Genomic DNA, 14,229 nt, shown 5'->3' with positions numbered 1-14,229 from the left:
ACTCCAAAAGATATGAGAGATCATAAGATCATAATGCCAGGCACAACTTAGTTTAGTCTCCACAGAAAGTCTGAGGGCATCCGGACACAGAGCCAGACTGGGACAATTGATTTCTTTAACCTCAGAAAATTTAATATATTATAATTATATTAAGTCTGTTTAGTTTGTGGTTTTGCTCTCGGCTTCTGGATCAAGAGCAAAGTCAAACTATTTGAGAGTGAAAAACAGCTGTCGGTCCAGTGATGAGGTGGCGACATTTCTATGTGGTGTCACAGAAACGTGAGTAATGAATAAATCCAAGGTGTGTGCAGTGATAAAAGCCTAATCTACGTTAGTGTTTTGTTATGTCAATGGCATCCTGACCTTCATTGTGTCTCCTTCTTGCTTTAATTAATGGACAGCTGCCCTTTTCTCTCATGCAAAGAAAAGTTTTATCATGCTGCACCAATTATAATGTGCTGGGAAATGACGATAAAAGTAGGCAGATACGTCAATATGTGCATCAATTTACTGTATGTCTACATGTTAAGTTTGTGAGAGAAGTGTTTGGTTTCGAAGTAGAAATGTAAATCTTTGAAGGAGCAGCATTGCTATGAATTATACCCTTGAGCAAACTATGTAACCAATCAATAGAGGTTAGAGACAAAATATATCTAATGTGGGAGCAATAAACTCAAAAACACCCACTCCAGTTGTACAAGCGGTGTAAAGCAACTTCTTCTCTTTATAGCAAACACTCCTGTAAGACTCTCATAATGTAATGTTAATCATTTAAGTGCACAGTAAACATATTTCCATGTATTGTTTGTGATGAATTACAGTACACCGATGTGGCTGGAGCATTTCATAATCAATTCAACAACACTAGGAGCCTAAAGCCACGACAGCAGTATGTGAGTCTGTGTCAAGGGGGCGACTCCTCTGGTTGCAAAAAGAAGTCTGATTGTATAGAAGTCTATGAGAAAATGACCCTACTTCTCACTTGATTTATTACCTCAGTAAACATTGTAAACATGAGTTTATGGTCTCAATCACTAGTTTCAAGTCTTCTTCAATACAGCATGATGTTCATTTAGTGAATTATGGTCCCATTTAGAGTCAAATAGACCATAAAGCAGGGTATGCTTTAGGGCAGCTATTCTCAACCACTGGGCCGGGGCCCACTGGTGGGCCTCAGAGAGCCATGTAGTGGGCTGCGAAGGTGCTGCCAAATGGTTAGATTAACCGCTATTCTGTATTTCAGAGGTTGTAACGGGCTCACTTTTAACGCTAGAGTGAAGATTCCGGCATCATATGAAACTAGAAAATCCTAATGAATCCATTGGTACCAACCATGTCATGCTAGCTTGTCGGGAAGGAGGCTAAATAACGCTCCAAAATTATGTTAAATTTTGGTGAGGAAAAACTGCCATGTCCATTTTCAAAGGGGTCCCCTGACCTCTGACCTCAAGATATGTGAATGAAAATGGGTTCTATGGGTACCCACGAGTCTCGTGTCTTATAGACATATATGTCACAGATGCAGTGACACAAAATCAAGCAATTTTTGAAACCAGTAAAAGTGTGTGGTGAGGAAATATGACCCTGAATACTTTGGATTCATAATGGCAGGCAGTGATGGGTGAGGGTAAGCTGAATATTTATGTGGGTCATTACACCTGACAGTGGCAACACACATATTTAAAGCCCAGTTTGTCATTTATTTGGGAAGGTGGTCCTTGGAAATTTTTTAACAATCGGAAGTGGGCCTCGAGTTACAAAAGGTTGAGAACCCCTGCTTTAGGGTGTAGCTAACTTGTTGTACTTAGCTCCACCCTCTCATGTCACATCTGGTTGCAAAAAAACAAGATGGCAACAGCCAAAACCCAATACGGTGACGGCAAAAATGTTGAACTCGAGGTTTCAAAATCAAAGTCACGGTGACTACCTCCATTCATATACAGTCTATGGTCTGTACGTAGGAACAAGCACAGCATGTTAACACTGACAATGCTAACATGCTGATGTTTAGCTGGACCAAAGTGGTAGGTCACCCAATGGACAAACCAACTGACAGATTGACGTTGCTATCCCTACAGTGTTCAAATTGCCATACAAATTAGATTTGTGTGTTTCATTTAGAACAAACTGTTCATAAACGTTTCAGAGCATACTAACCTGCAAAAAAAGAAAACGTCAACGGCTGTCATAGTAGGAAGGAATGTATGATTTTCTGTAGTGAAATATCACTGAGAAGTGAGTTTTCAGAAAATGCTCCAGGTGTGAACAGCATAAAGTTGGGTCAATCGCTAACTGTACCAAGAAACCAAGAAGTCTGAATTGAAATAGTACAAAACCAGGACCCAAACATCAGAAAAGTGGTCTGGAGTGCAGACTGAAGTGCTGCAGCTTGACTGTGAGCATTCTCAGTTTTGTCTTCCCTCCACCAGCTCCCTGTTCAGAGAGTGCTCACCTCTCACAACTCATCTGCTTAGGATTCATGTGTGGAGCAGTCAGCCTCCAGTTATATACACACACAATAACAGTGTATCTAATGTCTCAATGTTGCCTTTAAACCATTCTGTTATGGCCATCTCAACGTAATAGAGCCCAGCACACGCTGAGATGAAAAGACTTCTCAAGCATGGCTAAATGCTTTTATTCCCGCAGCAGGCAAAAGGGGAGGTGGGGTGGGAGGTAAGGTGGTGGTGGTGGGGGGGTGGCAACAGTAGCTGGGCAGCCAACAAACCGAGCTACCTTGAACTGATGGGTTAGCCAGGCGATTGATGTATTCTGACAGACACAGTGAAGCAGGAGCATCGTGCAATTTATCAAAAGGCTGTGTCTTTCCCCTGTCAATACCTGACAGGCATGTCCACGGCTATGAAAGACCAGATATCTAGAAAATCTGTCGGAGGCGGCAAAGTCAATGTGGAGGGGACATACTGCACGTCTCAAGAGAGCAAGATTACAACGATCAATTGTGTGGAGCGAGGTGGGAAACCATGTCAAACATCTTCTCATATCCTTTCTACTACAAATCAGCATATGTGCATATTACACCTTTAATTTAAAATTTCCAACCCTTCTTCCTTTCTTTCTTCATTTGCCCTCTTTGACCTCCACTTCGCTCCATCTCCTCCTCACCCTGGTTCTACACAGCCCATCAATCCTCCTGACATTATCAGTGTTTGAGAGGCCCACAGGCTTTATGCTAATCATCATAACGGTACGACTGAGTACTCCTGTGCAACAAATCTATCCCCAATAAAACCTGCCCACTAAGGAGACATCTTAAAAGCATCCTCGGATAAGGATGCACAAACTGGGGTAGGGAATGCTCAAATATAAACATGCATGGATGCACATGCACACAGTTGTGTCTACAAAAAGCTTGTATTTAAAGTGCACATGAGTACGAGAGTAGCTCTTTTTGTGCAGAAAGAGACCGGTATGTTGTTCCAGCCCGTTCTCATTCCCAGGGCGTCAAATACCGACGCTTTGTCACGGCCATCCGCATTCAATACCGTCACACACGGCACCCTTTCGTTGCGTTAGGAGACGCACCGGGCTTTCAATTAACTACAATGTAAACCCAATTTTTGTTCAATTCACAACATTAAACCTGCAGTAGGCAGAATGTTTTTGGCATCATTGGGCAAAAATTCAATAATAACTTTTCAGCATATTGTAATTCAAGTGTTCTGTGAGACAGACATTAAAAAAATCTAGCCTGTGACAGGAGACTTTGGCCAATCACAGGTCATTTCAGAGAGAGAGAGAGAGCCTTCCTATTGGCTGTTCATTCAACGGAGGCAGCTGTCAATCACTCGTGAACTCCGATCAAACGGTCAAACTAGGCAGCGCTGATCAAATATGAATCAATATTCTGTTACTGTAATGCTTATTTCTCACCTCAAATGTTTTCAGAAACATCTTGTAGTGTACTGTTTAGCTGTAAAATGAGAAAGTTTGCTCCGGCTGGTGGGCAGTGCTTGGTATTTCCTCAACTGTTCTCAACATGGCTGCCAGTCACAAACTTTCCCCTTCTTACAGCTAAACAGTACACAACAAGGTGTTTCTGAAAACATTTGAGGTGAGAAATAGGCATTACAGTAACAGAATATTGATTCATATTTGATCAGCGCTGCCTAGTTTGACCGATTGGTCGGAGTTTGAGAGTGATTGACAGCTGCTCAGAGACGGCAGGCTCCAGCTCGGCTCTGATTGGTTGTTTTCCTCCGGTCTGTAAAATCTTGCAGATGCCATTAGGAGCACCGGAGGACACCGGAGGACACCGGAGGACACCGGAGGACACCGGAGGACACCGGAGGACACAGAGGCACATGATTTTTTTTTTCAGATTACTTGTCTCATGCACTACTGTCAGGATATAGTGACCGTTTTATAAAAATAACTTTTAAACCATATTTGCTCCATTTCTATCCACTGCAGCTTTAAACATGTGTTTACTGTGACCGAAAAGCGACCCCAAGAGATTGTTAAGCACGCGTTTAGTGCGACGGAAAGAGGGACGCCGAGGGGTCTGACAAAGTGACATACTGACATACAGTATGTGACGAGTTGGGATGAGAACGTCTTGGTTGTTCCTCACATGAGCCAAAGAGAGCACAGGAGGGCCCACTAACTAACATTTCATGAATTCATGAAGACATGCATCTTTCTGGGAATTTAAGATCTCATTTATAATCTACAACCTACTAGCAATTGGTCCTGGAAGCCAAAAGAAAATGTGTTTGGTTTGCTACGCATGCTATGACGAGGTGTGAAAAAATACAATACTAGTTTTTCACACTTGTGCAAGCTTGTTGAATGAACCGCTGGTCTCGGATAATCAAATTTCAAGCATTCAAACAAGAAAAGAAAAAGAGCATGGGAGACGATTTCACTGTCTAAACAAAGTTTGAATGTTGCTCAGAGTTGTAAGAGCACTATTATATAAGAAACCACACATAATGTTGGAGTGCATACTTGTTTGTGTTGCGTTACCTTGAAAGCTCCTGGAATGCAATTTATTGTGTGATCTGCTGCTGTGTAATTGTAAAGAAATACAGTAAGCGGTTAAATGAATGGCATTAAAGATCTTATGGTGTGTTGTTTGTCAATAGGTTTCATATTTTTCTACACAGCCTTGACGTATTGGTGAGAGGGATAACTATGGAAATGGCAGGATGAGTAATGAATAGTTGATAATTTTTCTGTGCTGAATGTTTCAGAGTTAAGATCTGGAGAGAGGAAAGCTCTTTCCTGTGAGGTTCCTCAGAACGTGTCATTTTAAGTTAAGTTTTTATTTACATATATATTTTTTAAGATGTATCCGGTACTTGCCAACTGCAGGTCAAGATGAAACACAACTAGAATTGGCATGAACTAGTTTACCTGCCATGTGCTGAAAACAAAGACGTCACAGCTGTGAGCAGGAACACATTTTGGTGGCTCATTCTATATATTTTATTCCCGTGAGAGTGCTGCCAGAAAATAAAAGGAAAGCAGATGTTATTTTTTTTCCACATCTATTTAAAGTGACAGCTGTCAGTCATATTGGGTCTGCATGGTTAGTTGACATTCATTCCATCCAGTCCCATTATAGATTTGTTTTTTTGACGTGAGTTTTCTGTAAAATGACAGATTGCCTCTGAGAATGACTAAGATGAAGAAATAAAATACATATTTCTAGAGGAGCATTTTTTGACCTCTAGAGCCACCATGTGGCAGCAAATGGTACATCACCACAAAATGACACAAATGCCTCACTGACCTGCCGACAAAACAGCAGTAAAAACACTTAAGAAGAAAATGTATCTAGCAGTCATAACGTACAGCCAATTATTTCTCAGCCTCAAACCGCTGTGTGTGTGCGCCACGTTGTATTCACAAGTCCTAAACTTCCACCAATTAGAGTAAACCCTCTAATATAAAGCACCAGTCGGTTTGGGAGCGAGTCATCTTGTTTCACAGCGAGAGTGAAATAAGAAGGGGGCGAGCACCCACGCTGACCTTCACAATACACGGGGCCTGCAATTAGTAGTGTCCCTGCCGTAAGCAGGCTGCCTCCTCCTCCGTCAAAAGGGAAACTAATACCATCACTCACTGCACGGACTGGATGCTGGTAGCATTTCTGTGGCACATAAAGGTCACCTTGCAAAACACGAGCAGTGAGAGCGCAGAGACCAAGAGATAATTAAGGAAATTGTCATAATTAAGTGTGAGGAAGGAGGAGGAGGAGGTGACTCGGGAGGTTGTCGCCAACAAGTCGAGGCGCAAGATGCTGTGACTCAGCACAACTGTCCCTGCAGCCGGCCCCGATGAAATATTAATAAGACTGTGTTGGTCATTTTTTGGTTCGGTGGAAGCTTGTCTCCATGACTTATGGAAATTAAGGCTAGAGAGTAGATTTAGCTTGTGGGCCTACATTAAGTCAGCGTTGGCTATGGGTTTCTATCTTTTTTTTTCTCAGGGAATAAGTGAAGTGGTGCTTTGGTTAAAGGGGGTAACACAGAGCTATGCATATTAATGTAGGTGCTGACAATTAGGAGCCTGAGGATTAGAAGTCATGAGCCTACATGGCTTCTTCTATACACCCTATTTTATAGCAACCTTAAACCCCAAAGAATCAGACAGCTTGAGAACAAACAGCCCTGAACTGCTGGATGTCTGCAAACACTCTGAAGAGATCAGATCACACCCACACTGATCTATTTGTGTTGACAGCTGTTGACAGCTTAAGTGCCATTTGTATCTGAATGGACTCGACCATTCAAACAAGGTTGTGTTTGCATCCAAAGCCCAAAACGAGGTCTCGTCTAGATTACATTTTGTCATACTGAGGGACAGAGCAAACTGTACCCGCTCAGGCTCCCTCCCCGTCCTCCAGGAGCGACGGGCTCAGGGAACATGTGTTGTACCTTTGCGGTGACAGTGTAATTAACCTCTTGTGGTGTTGGAAGGGGGGTTCAGAGCAAGACCTGGTGTACCTGTCGGTCCCCGGTGGTTACGGCTGCCAGCGGACACCGGGTCAACGCAGAGCATCACCAAGGCAACGAGGAAGGCCACCTGCACAGGCCAAGCTGACCTCCCCCACAGTTTCATCCTGAGAGAGGTACAGAGGACAGAGAGGGACAAAGAGAGGAGTAGGAAGAGGGCATGAGAAGAGGTTAGACCCCCCCCACACACACACAAAAAGCAGAAGAGCACAGCAAACAAAACATATTGCTTTTCAAACAAGCAGAAACAATATAAGAGGCGAGCTGGCAAAGGTCAAAGGGAAAAAAAATGACAACCTCAAGAACAAAATATTCCTCCAGCACAGACACACATAATGTGTGAGTGTAGCTAACTCACTATAGTATGCTACCAGCATCCTTTTATGCCTATTAGTATCACATTAGGATTAACTCTGCCAATTTTCTTCTGGTAGCAGACAATTACAAAAAAAGTCGACTTTATGAGTCATGACAGGTTACAGAGAAACATGAGGCTCGGCTCAGAAATAATAATACGAGGATTAGGGCTGCGACTAATCATTATTTTCACCATTGATCATTCTGTTAAATATTTTCTTGATTAATCATTTGTATTTAAAATGTTTAAAAAATAGTGAAAATTATCCATCACATCATTTTCCCAGAGTCCAAGGTGACGTGTTTAAGTTGCTTTGTCCCACTAACTGTCCAAAACTAAAAGATATTCCGTTAAAGGGTAACTTAGGTATTTTTCAACCTGGACCCGATTTTGTCCATGTTGTTGTGTCTAAGTGACTAATAGGGACACTTTTTGAAATTGGTCCAGTATTGAGGGACAACGCTGCAGCTGTCAGCCGCTAAACGAGCTGTAATGTAATCATTTGGGGCAACCTGGTACCGTCAGTTTACGTCCACTAAAAGTGCGTGTTTTTGCCACTGATAGGTTGAAAAATACAGAAGTTATCTTTTAACTATGATGTACGACAAAGAAGAGCAGCAAACTTTCACATTTGAGCATCTAGAACAAAGGAAAAGTTTGCATTTTTGGCAAAAAAAAATAACAAACAACCAAATACCACTATCAAAATAGCTGCTGATTATTTTTCTGTTGATCGGCTAATCGTTTCAGCTGGATGTTGTTATTGCTGAAACGACTAGTTGATTAATGGATTTATTTGATCGACTAAATTATTAAACAAAAATTGTGATAATGGATTAATAATTTAAGTCATTTTTCAAGCAGAATTGCTGGTTCGAGGTTCGAAAATGTCGAAAATGTGCTGCTTTCCTGTTTTATATCCATGCAGATTATTTATCTTTGGGTTTTACACTGTTGGTTAAAACAAGCAATTTGAAGATGTCATCTGAACTTGTGGTGAGCATTTATTGTAATGGACTCAATATGAATCATTTAATTTAAAAAAAACAGGCTGATTAATTGATAATGAAAATAATAATTATTTGAAGCACTAGATGTTTTTTCTTGTTTTTGTTTTTTTCCCATCTGCGCAGGATGTCGTCTCCTCTCACCTGTTGGTCGTCTCTGTCTTCTTTGATCTGTCTTCCACTCAGTAGCTCCTCTATGGACAGGGTGTACAGGCCATGGCTGCATTCACTCACACCTCAGCCGACCCTCCTCCTCCTCCTCTTCTTCTTCCTCTTCCTCCTGCTTCTCCTCTTCCTCACCTCAAACAGAAGAAGCCCCTGGAGAGAGGAGGTACAAAGACACTCGGTCAGAGAGGCCAGCCTGCCCTGGGGTTCCTCAGTGGCCTCCAATGGCCTTGTATGAAGGTCTATACACACACGCACACACAAACACACGCACACACTCACACAACACACACACACACACACACACACACACGTAGAGATGTGAAGGCCTAGATTCTGTTAGATCCATTGTTTACAATAGGTTCACCTACCCCCAGGCTGAATGTGATCCCCACTCTAGATCACACACAGCTCTCTCTCTCTCTCTCTCTCACACACACACACACACACCCTTATACTCTGTCACGAGCATACACACACACACACACACACACACACAGACACACTAAAACAGTGTACATAACACAATAAACTTAAATTGAATCCAAAACGGGTGTACATAAGAATAACCTGCAGAATAGCCTCCGAGCTGAAACATTCACCAGCAGAAAATCAGATGATCAAACAAGCCGTAAACACAAGTTGACGTTCTACACACACACTCACACACTCACACACACACACACACACACACACACACACACACACACACACACACAGTACATTTGCACAGTGTTTGCCAGGTAAATTCAAACAGTGTCGGAGGACAGCAGGAGAGGCTCTCCCTAATTACAGCTGAGTGACAGCTTGTGGTGTGTGTGCACTTCTACACACACACTCTCACTCACACACACACATACATACAGAGTAAATTACCAAGCAGCCATAAGAGTGTGTCAACACACCTCTCTTTGCAAAGGGACTAACTCCGCAATCTAAATGAAAGACAACAGATTCACATTAATAACAAAATGTTCTCCTCTTCGAACCTTCATTATTCATCATGACTCATTGATATGCAGCTCAGAAACTTCCTGGGAATGTGTCAGCGGCTCCATCCGAGGCAGCACACTGATGCCTCCACTGAGCCATCAGTGTAGTGCCACTGCCCCCTGGTGGGGAACAAACCCACAGCATGTGCCACCAACGAGTCAGCGATCGAGAGGAGATGCCTCAGGAACAAGCATGTTTCTACATAAGTGAGAAACTAGCAGGGCAGTGAGAGTGAGGTTAATGGGTACTGTTTTGGTCTATTAACAAAGATAAATAACCTTCTAAGACAACATCAAGGGGTGACACAGGCCAGAGAGAAAGACATCCTAAGGAGAGATAATGAGAGGGCAGAGAATGGAGAGTGGACAAAAGGAAGAGTTTTAGGAGCAGTGGGGAAATGTAAAAAAAAATAATTTAAACATATACTGGATTAGGGATGCACCGATACCGGATCTGATATCGGGCCGATACTGACTCAAATAGCTGGATTAGGTATTGTGACAATGGGGCTGATCTATTCAACTCAATTCTATTTTTATATACTATATACATTATATACTGTAATTTTAATTCCTGTATAAGTTTTGACCAATTTGTTGCTGCATTAAAAAACTTTACACCTGAATTGTAATTCCTGTTAATTTAGATTTTTTTTTGCCGCGTTGCTGGTGTACAATTTATTATTTAATAAATAACAATTCAAAATTTATATCTATGTATTCATTTGTTACATTTTGTTTTCCAAAGTTAGGAAAGCAATGTTTAAGTCAAGCCTGATGTTGCCTTACACATAAAAGAATGACCCCAGTCACTTCTACACAGTGAGACATACAGCTTATTAATTAAACACTGGTGTCAACTTTGTATCCACCAATACCCAGAGCTCAGGTATCGCTATCGGGACTGAAAAAGTCGGATCTTTGCATCCCTATACTGGATCATATATTATGTTATGTTATGTTGCACAGACACACACACACACTGCAATAAGTAGGGGATGTGTTTGATTGTGTATTCTGTGTGCCTCTTGTGTATGTTCTCCTGCAGAGGAAGAGGAATGCAAATGCAGATGTCAAAGCCATCCTGTACAGTGGAGCGAAGAGCTGTATCCACATTGACACGTACAATATAGTATAATTGGCACATTTGGAATTTGCATCTGGGTGTTTGTTTGTTTGTTTGTTTGTTTGTGTGTAGCATGTATAATGTGTGTGTGTTTCATTCCAGTACAGTATGTGGAAGTATGCAAGGTGCATGTGATGCGTGTGCAGTGTGATTAGGCATGCTGCATGGCAGCACTGTAGCCCATTTCTTATTCTCTTTTTAAAGGCTGGGCCACGGCACGCATTTTTATCAGCTTTGTTCTCTGATACACTCATTAAAAGAGCACAATGGTGCATGTGTGTGAGTGTGTGTGTGCGTGTATGTGTGGTCTCCAGATGCAGCTCAGTCTCATCAGGACTTCAGGGACAAAACGTCCCATCAGTCACAGCGACGCTGTCACCTCTACTGGGTCTCACACACGCAAACACACAGATTGTGGCCATATAACACGGTGATAAATAGGATAAAAACAATCTGTGCTGATGTGCATGATGACACAATCTCACACAAAACATTCATGTTACCAAAAAAGTCTTGAGTGTCCCTGGAGGCATTATGTTGAAGGAAGCAGAGGTGTGTGTGTGTGTGTGGGGCTCAGCTGGTCATCACGGCTGTGAGGAGTCGCCGGATTTGGCAGCAGTAAGGACACACACACATTAACAAACAGAGCACAGATATGCTCAAGATTATCTGAAAACATCAAGTCTCGCTCTTTCTAAAATTATCCCTCCTCCTATATCACCCAGTCGCCACCCCATCTCTCTTTCTGTGTGTCTCCGTGGGCTGAAGGGCTGGTTTGTGTCATTCCTTGCAGTAATCACACAGGAGTGACACGGGGGCGCTCATTGACATGCAATGAGACAATCCCACCTCGGCCACAAATATATCTGTGTGCCCTGCATCCAAACAGCATCGCCTGCCAGCACTCTGCGAGCACACACGCACACCCACAAACATACACGACGCATGAATTTGCAAAATGATACTTATACGTAAAACCTCTGCGACCTTATCTGTCACATCAGGAAACATGTATCCTATGCATCAAAAATAAAACACCGTTGAGACAGCGTTGTCCGTACAGGAAGTTCTTGCAAAGAATAGAAACTGCACCATTACTTGATAACCTCTGTGTCGCCTGTTTAGTGCTTAAAAGCGTTCGTCTCTTGTGGATATCTCTGGTTTATCTTTCTTGAATCGATGCATTATCTCTAATTGGAGTAATTGCATTTCCTAAAGTGCCGTTTATCAGACTTGATGGCAAAAACAGGAATGATATATGTATTTGTAAAAAGTCTGTTTCAGATTGTTTGACAAGATAGTCGTGTTATCAAACTATGATTGATTTAACCTCACTGGCCGCCTCAGGATGATGACGATGTTGGAGCAAGATTTCTCAACAACTGTTGGCCAAATTGTCATATTTCTTAAGGTCATTCACGCTCTTCAGGATGATGGCTTTGGTGACCTTTTGTCTTGCACATGAATAGGTCAATATTTTAACATTTTGGTCAGTGTCTAGGTAAAAAAAAAAAAGGGAAAATACTGCATTGAAATGTATGATACTTCCAAGCAGCAACTTCCGGTGTTGAGAAATGAAGCCAACGCAAAAGTGACAAAAACTGTAGTTCTGCAGGCTGGCTCGAAAAGCGAGTCAATCCCCAAAGACCCCCCATGTTAACAGAAATAAATATTTTTACAGCCTGGTACAAAAAACTGTTTTGGTCTTTATAGCTAATATTCCCGTTCATGTCAACTGCACAGGGGTGAATTTTTATATAACTCACCCTTTTAAATTATATTAAGGCTTAAAGTTAGGCAAAATTGAGGGGTGGGCACTTTGAGTGACAGGTGGGTGCCGTACCAGGTCGCTGGCTGCTAGTTGTCTGCTCTGCTGCGTCGCCTCAGCTCCACCGACGATGCACCCCTTTGCCCATTTTCGGATTAGTCTGGAGTTAGGCTACGTCGTCTCTGCCAAAATGGCAACATCCGGAGCCACCCACTTTGAGCTTCACAACGGCTCTTCAGAAACCTACGGGTGACGTCACGGAGTCTAGGTCCATATTTTATACAGTCTATCGATACTTTGCATGATGCTGTGCTCTACAAAAACGCTTAGATGACTCCCTGAGCTTTCTCATTGCTCATATTTCACTGCTAAGAACTTGAAATAACAAAAATCTAAATGAGCAGGAAAAAATGACTGCTTAACTGAGCATATTTATCCTAATGAGAGTCATTAGGATCAACTCTTTTAAATTTTAATGACCCTGTTCTTCCTCTTGTGCTTCGTTTAAGGCATTATTACTGGTACAGCTCTAAGGAAAAAACATCCTATACTGTTTATCTGTCCAATACTTTTACACTGTGGGATGTAAGCGACACCGTAGTCCTTTAATCTTTTTTTATTTTGTCTTTCTCACACTCTCTCATTTTCTGAATGAGCTTTGAAGTTAGACTGATATATTGGCTGGCTGATTCATTGAACCAAAACATCAGCTATTGTCACATACTGCCAGCTGGGTCGTTGTTCTGAGTGTGACGCTTCTACCTGACCACAGTTACAGAAAAACAGCCTGTCAACCAATTTAATTTTCACAGTACATCAAATTTATTTATTTTCAGTAATTCAGTTTAGTAATGCTTTACAATGAATTCTTCAATGAGAATGTTTACATGCACTATTATTCCAAATAGAACAATTTTCTGAATTTGATACGGGTCATGTAAACAACATATTTCATTTGGATATTCTTAATTAGGCCTTATTCTGAATGGAGCATTTTCCGATTAAGACATGTGGGATATGCTGATATTATTCAGGTTTTAGGACCATTCTTTGGAAATGTATACAGCGCATTCGTAATATGCATCTCAATTGGGGTTTTTACGACAGTTTGCGACACGGCCTCTTGCCTGTTTGCAGCCAGCTCTGTGTGTTGTACACAAACCAACCAGCTGACAGTTTGCAGAGATGCATGCCCAAAAGAAAAGCCCACATTTCTGGTCAGAAGGAGAAACCTGCCTACTTTTAAACATTATGAAAGACTTGGATATCAACAGGTTTTTCAAGAAGGTGGTTGAAGGAATGAAAGAGGGAAGCTGCGTTCACATGGTCAAACAAGTCCGCCACCGGTTACGTTAATCGGAGTATTCACGGCTGCATGTAATCGTAAATATTTGTGGAATATTCATTTTCACAAGCCATCTAAACAGCTTAGTAGGAATATTGCCTTTTTTCGAATAAGGGCAAAAAACTGAATATTTTCTGCATGTAAATGTAGTCAATTTTGTGTCCTGAAATTTCTTCTAATACGATAAGGTAAATGTGGAATACATCTTTAAAAAAGCAATTCAGCGCATGTATCTAATTAGGAAATTAGACTCATATGATATAAGCAAGAACATCTTAGAGACTGTCTCCAAAAGTCCTGTTGAAAGTGTCTTAACTTTTAATATGTGTACATGGTATGGGCACCTGGGGGGCTAACCAGAATCTCAAACATGGCCAGTAAAATTATTGGGAAAGAGGAAAAACAACTGGGTTGTATATATAAAACAAAGGCAAAACCAAAAGCCAGACAATTTGTGTCTGATCCCGTTCATCTTCTTTGTAAAA

At 41.6% G+C, this 14,229-nt stretch overlaps 1 protein-coding gene across 1 annotated transcript in view; it reads right to left on the bottom strand.

Annotated features, from left to right (window-relative positions):
- The window catches only part of tafa4b (TAFA chemokine like family member 4b), a 58,376-nt gene that overhangs the window by 26,366 nt on the left and 17,781 nt on the right, over positions 1 to 14,229 (bottom strand). The window contains exons 2-3 of the mRNA XM_074615754.1: positions 8,493 to 8,666; positions 6,975 to 7,090 (exon numbers count right to left, since the gene is read on the bottom strand). Coding sequence (XP_074471855.1) covers positions 6,975 to 7,089 — 115 coding nt within the window. The 5' untranslated portion in view covers position 7,090; positions 8,493 to 8,666. The remainder of the gene's footprint in view (positions 1 to 6,974; positions 7,091 to 8,492; positions 8,667 to 14,229) is intronic.

This window comes from Sebastes fasciatus, chromosome 1, assembly GCF_043250625.1.
Source record: "Sebastes fasciatus isolate fSebFas1 chromosome 1, fSebFas1.pri, whole genome shotgun sequence".
Classification (NCBI taxonomy): Eukaryota; Metazoa; Chordata; class Actinopteri; order Perciformes; family Sebastidae; genus Sebastes; species Sebastes fasciatus.
Note: the sequence above shows the minus strand (reverse complement) of the source record. Positions and strands in the feature narration are given on the sequence as shown.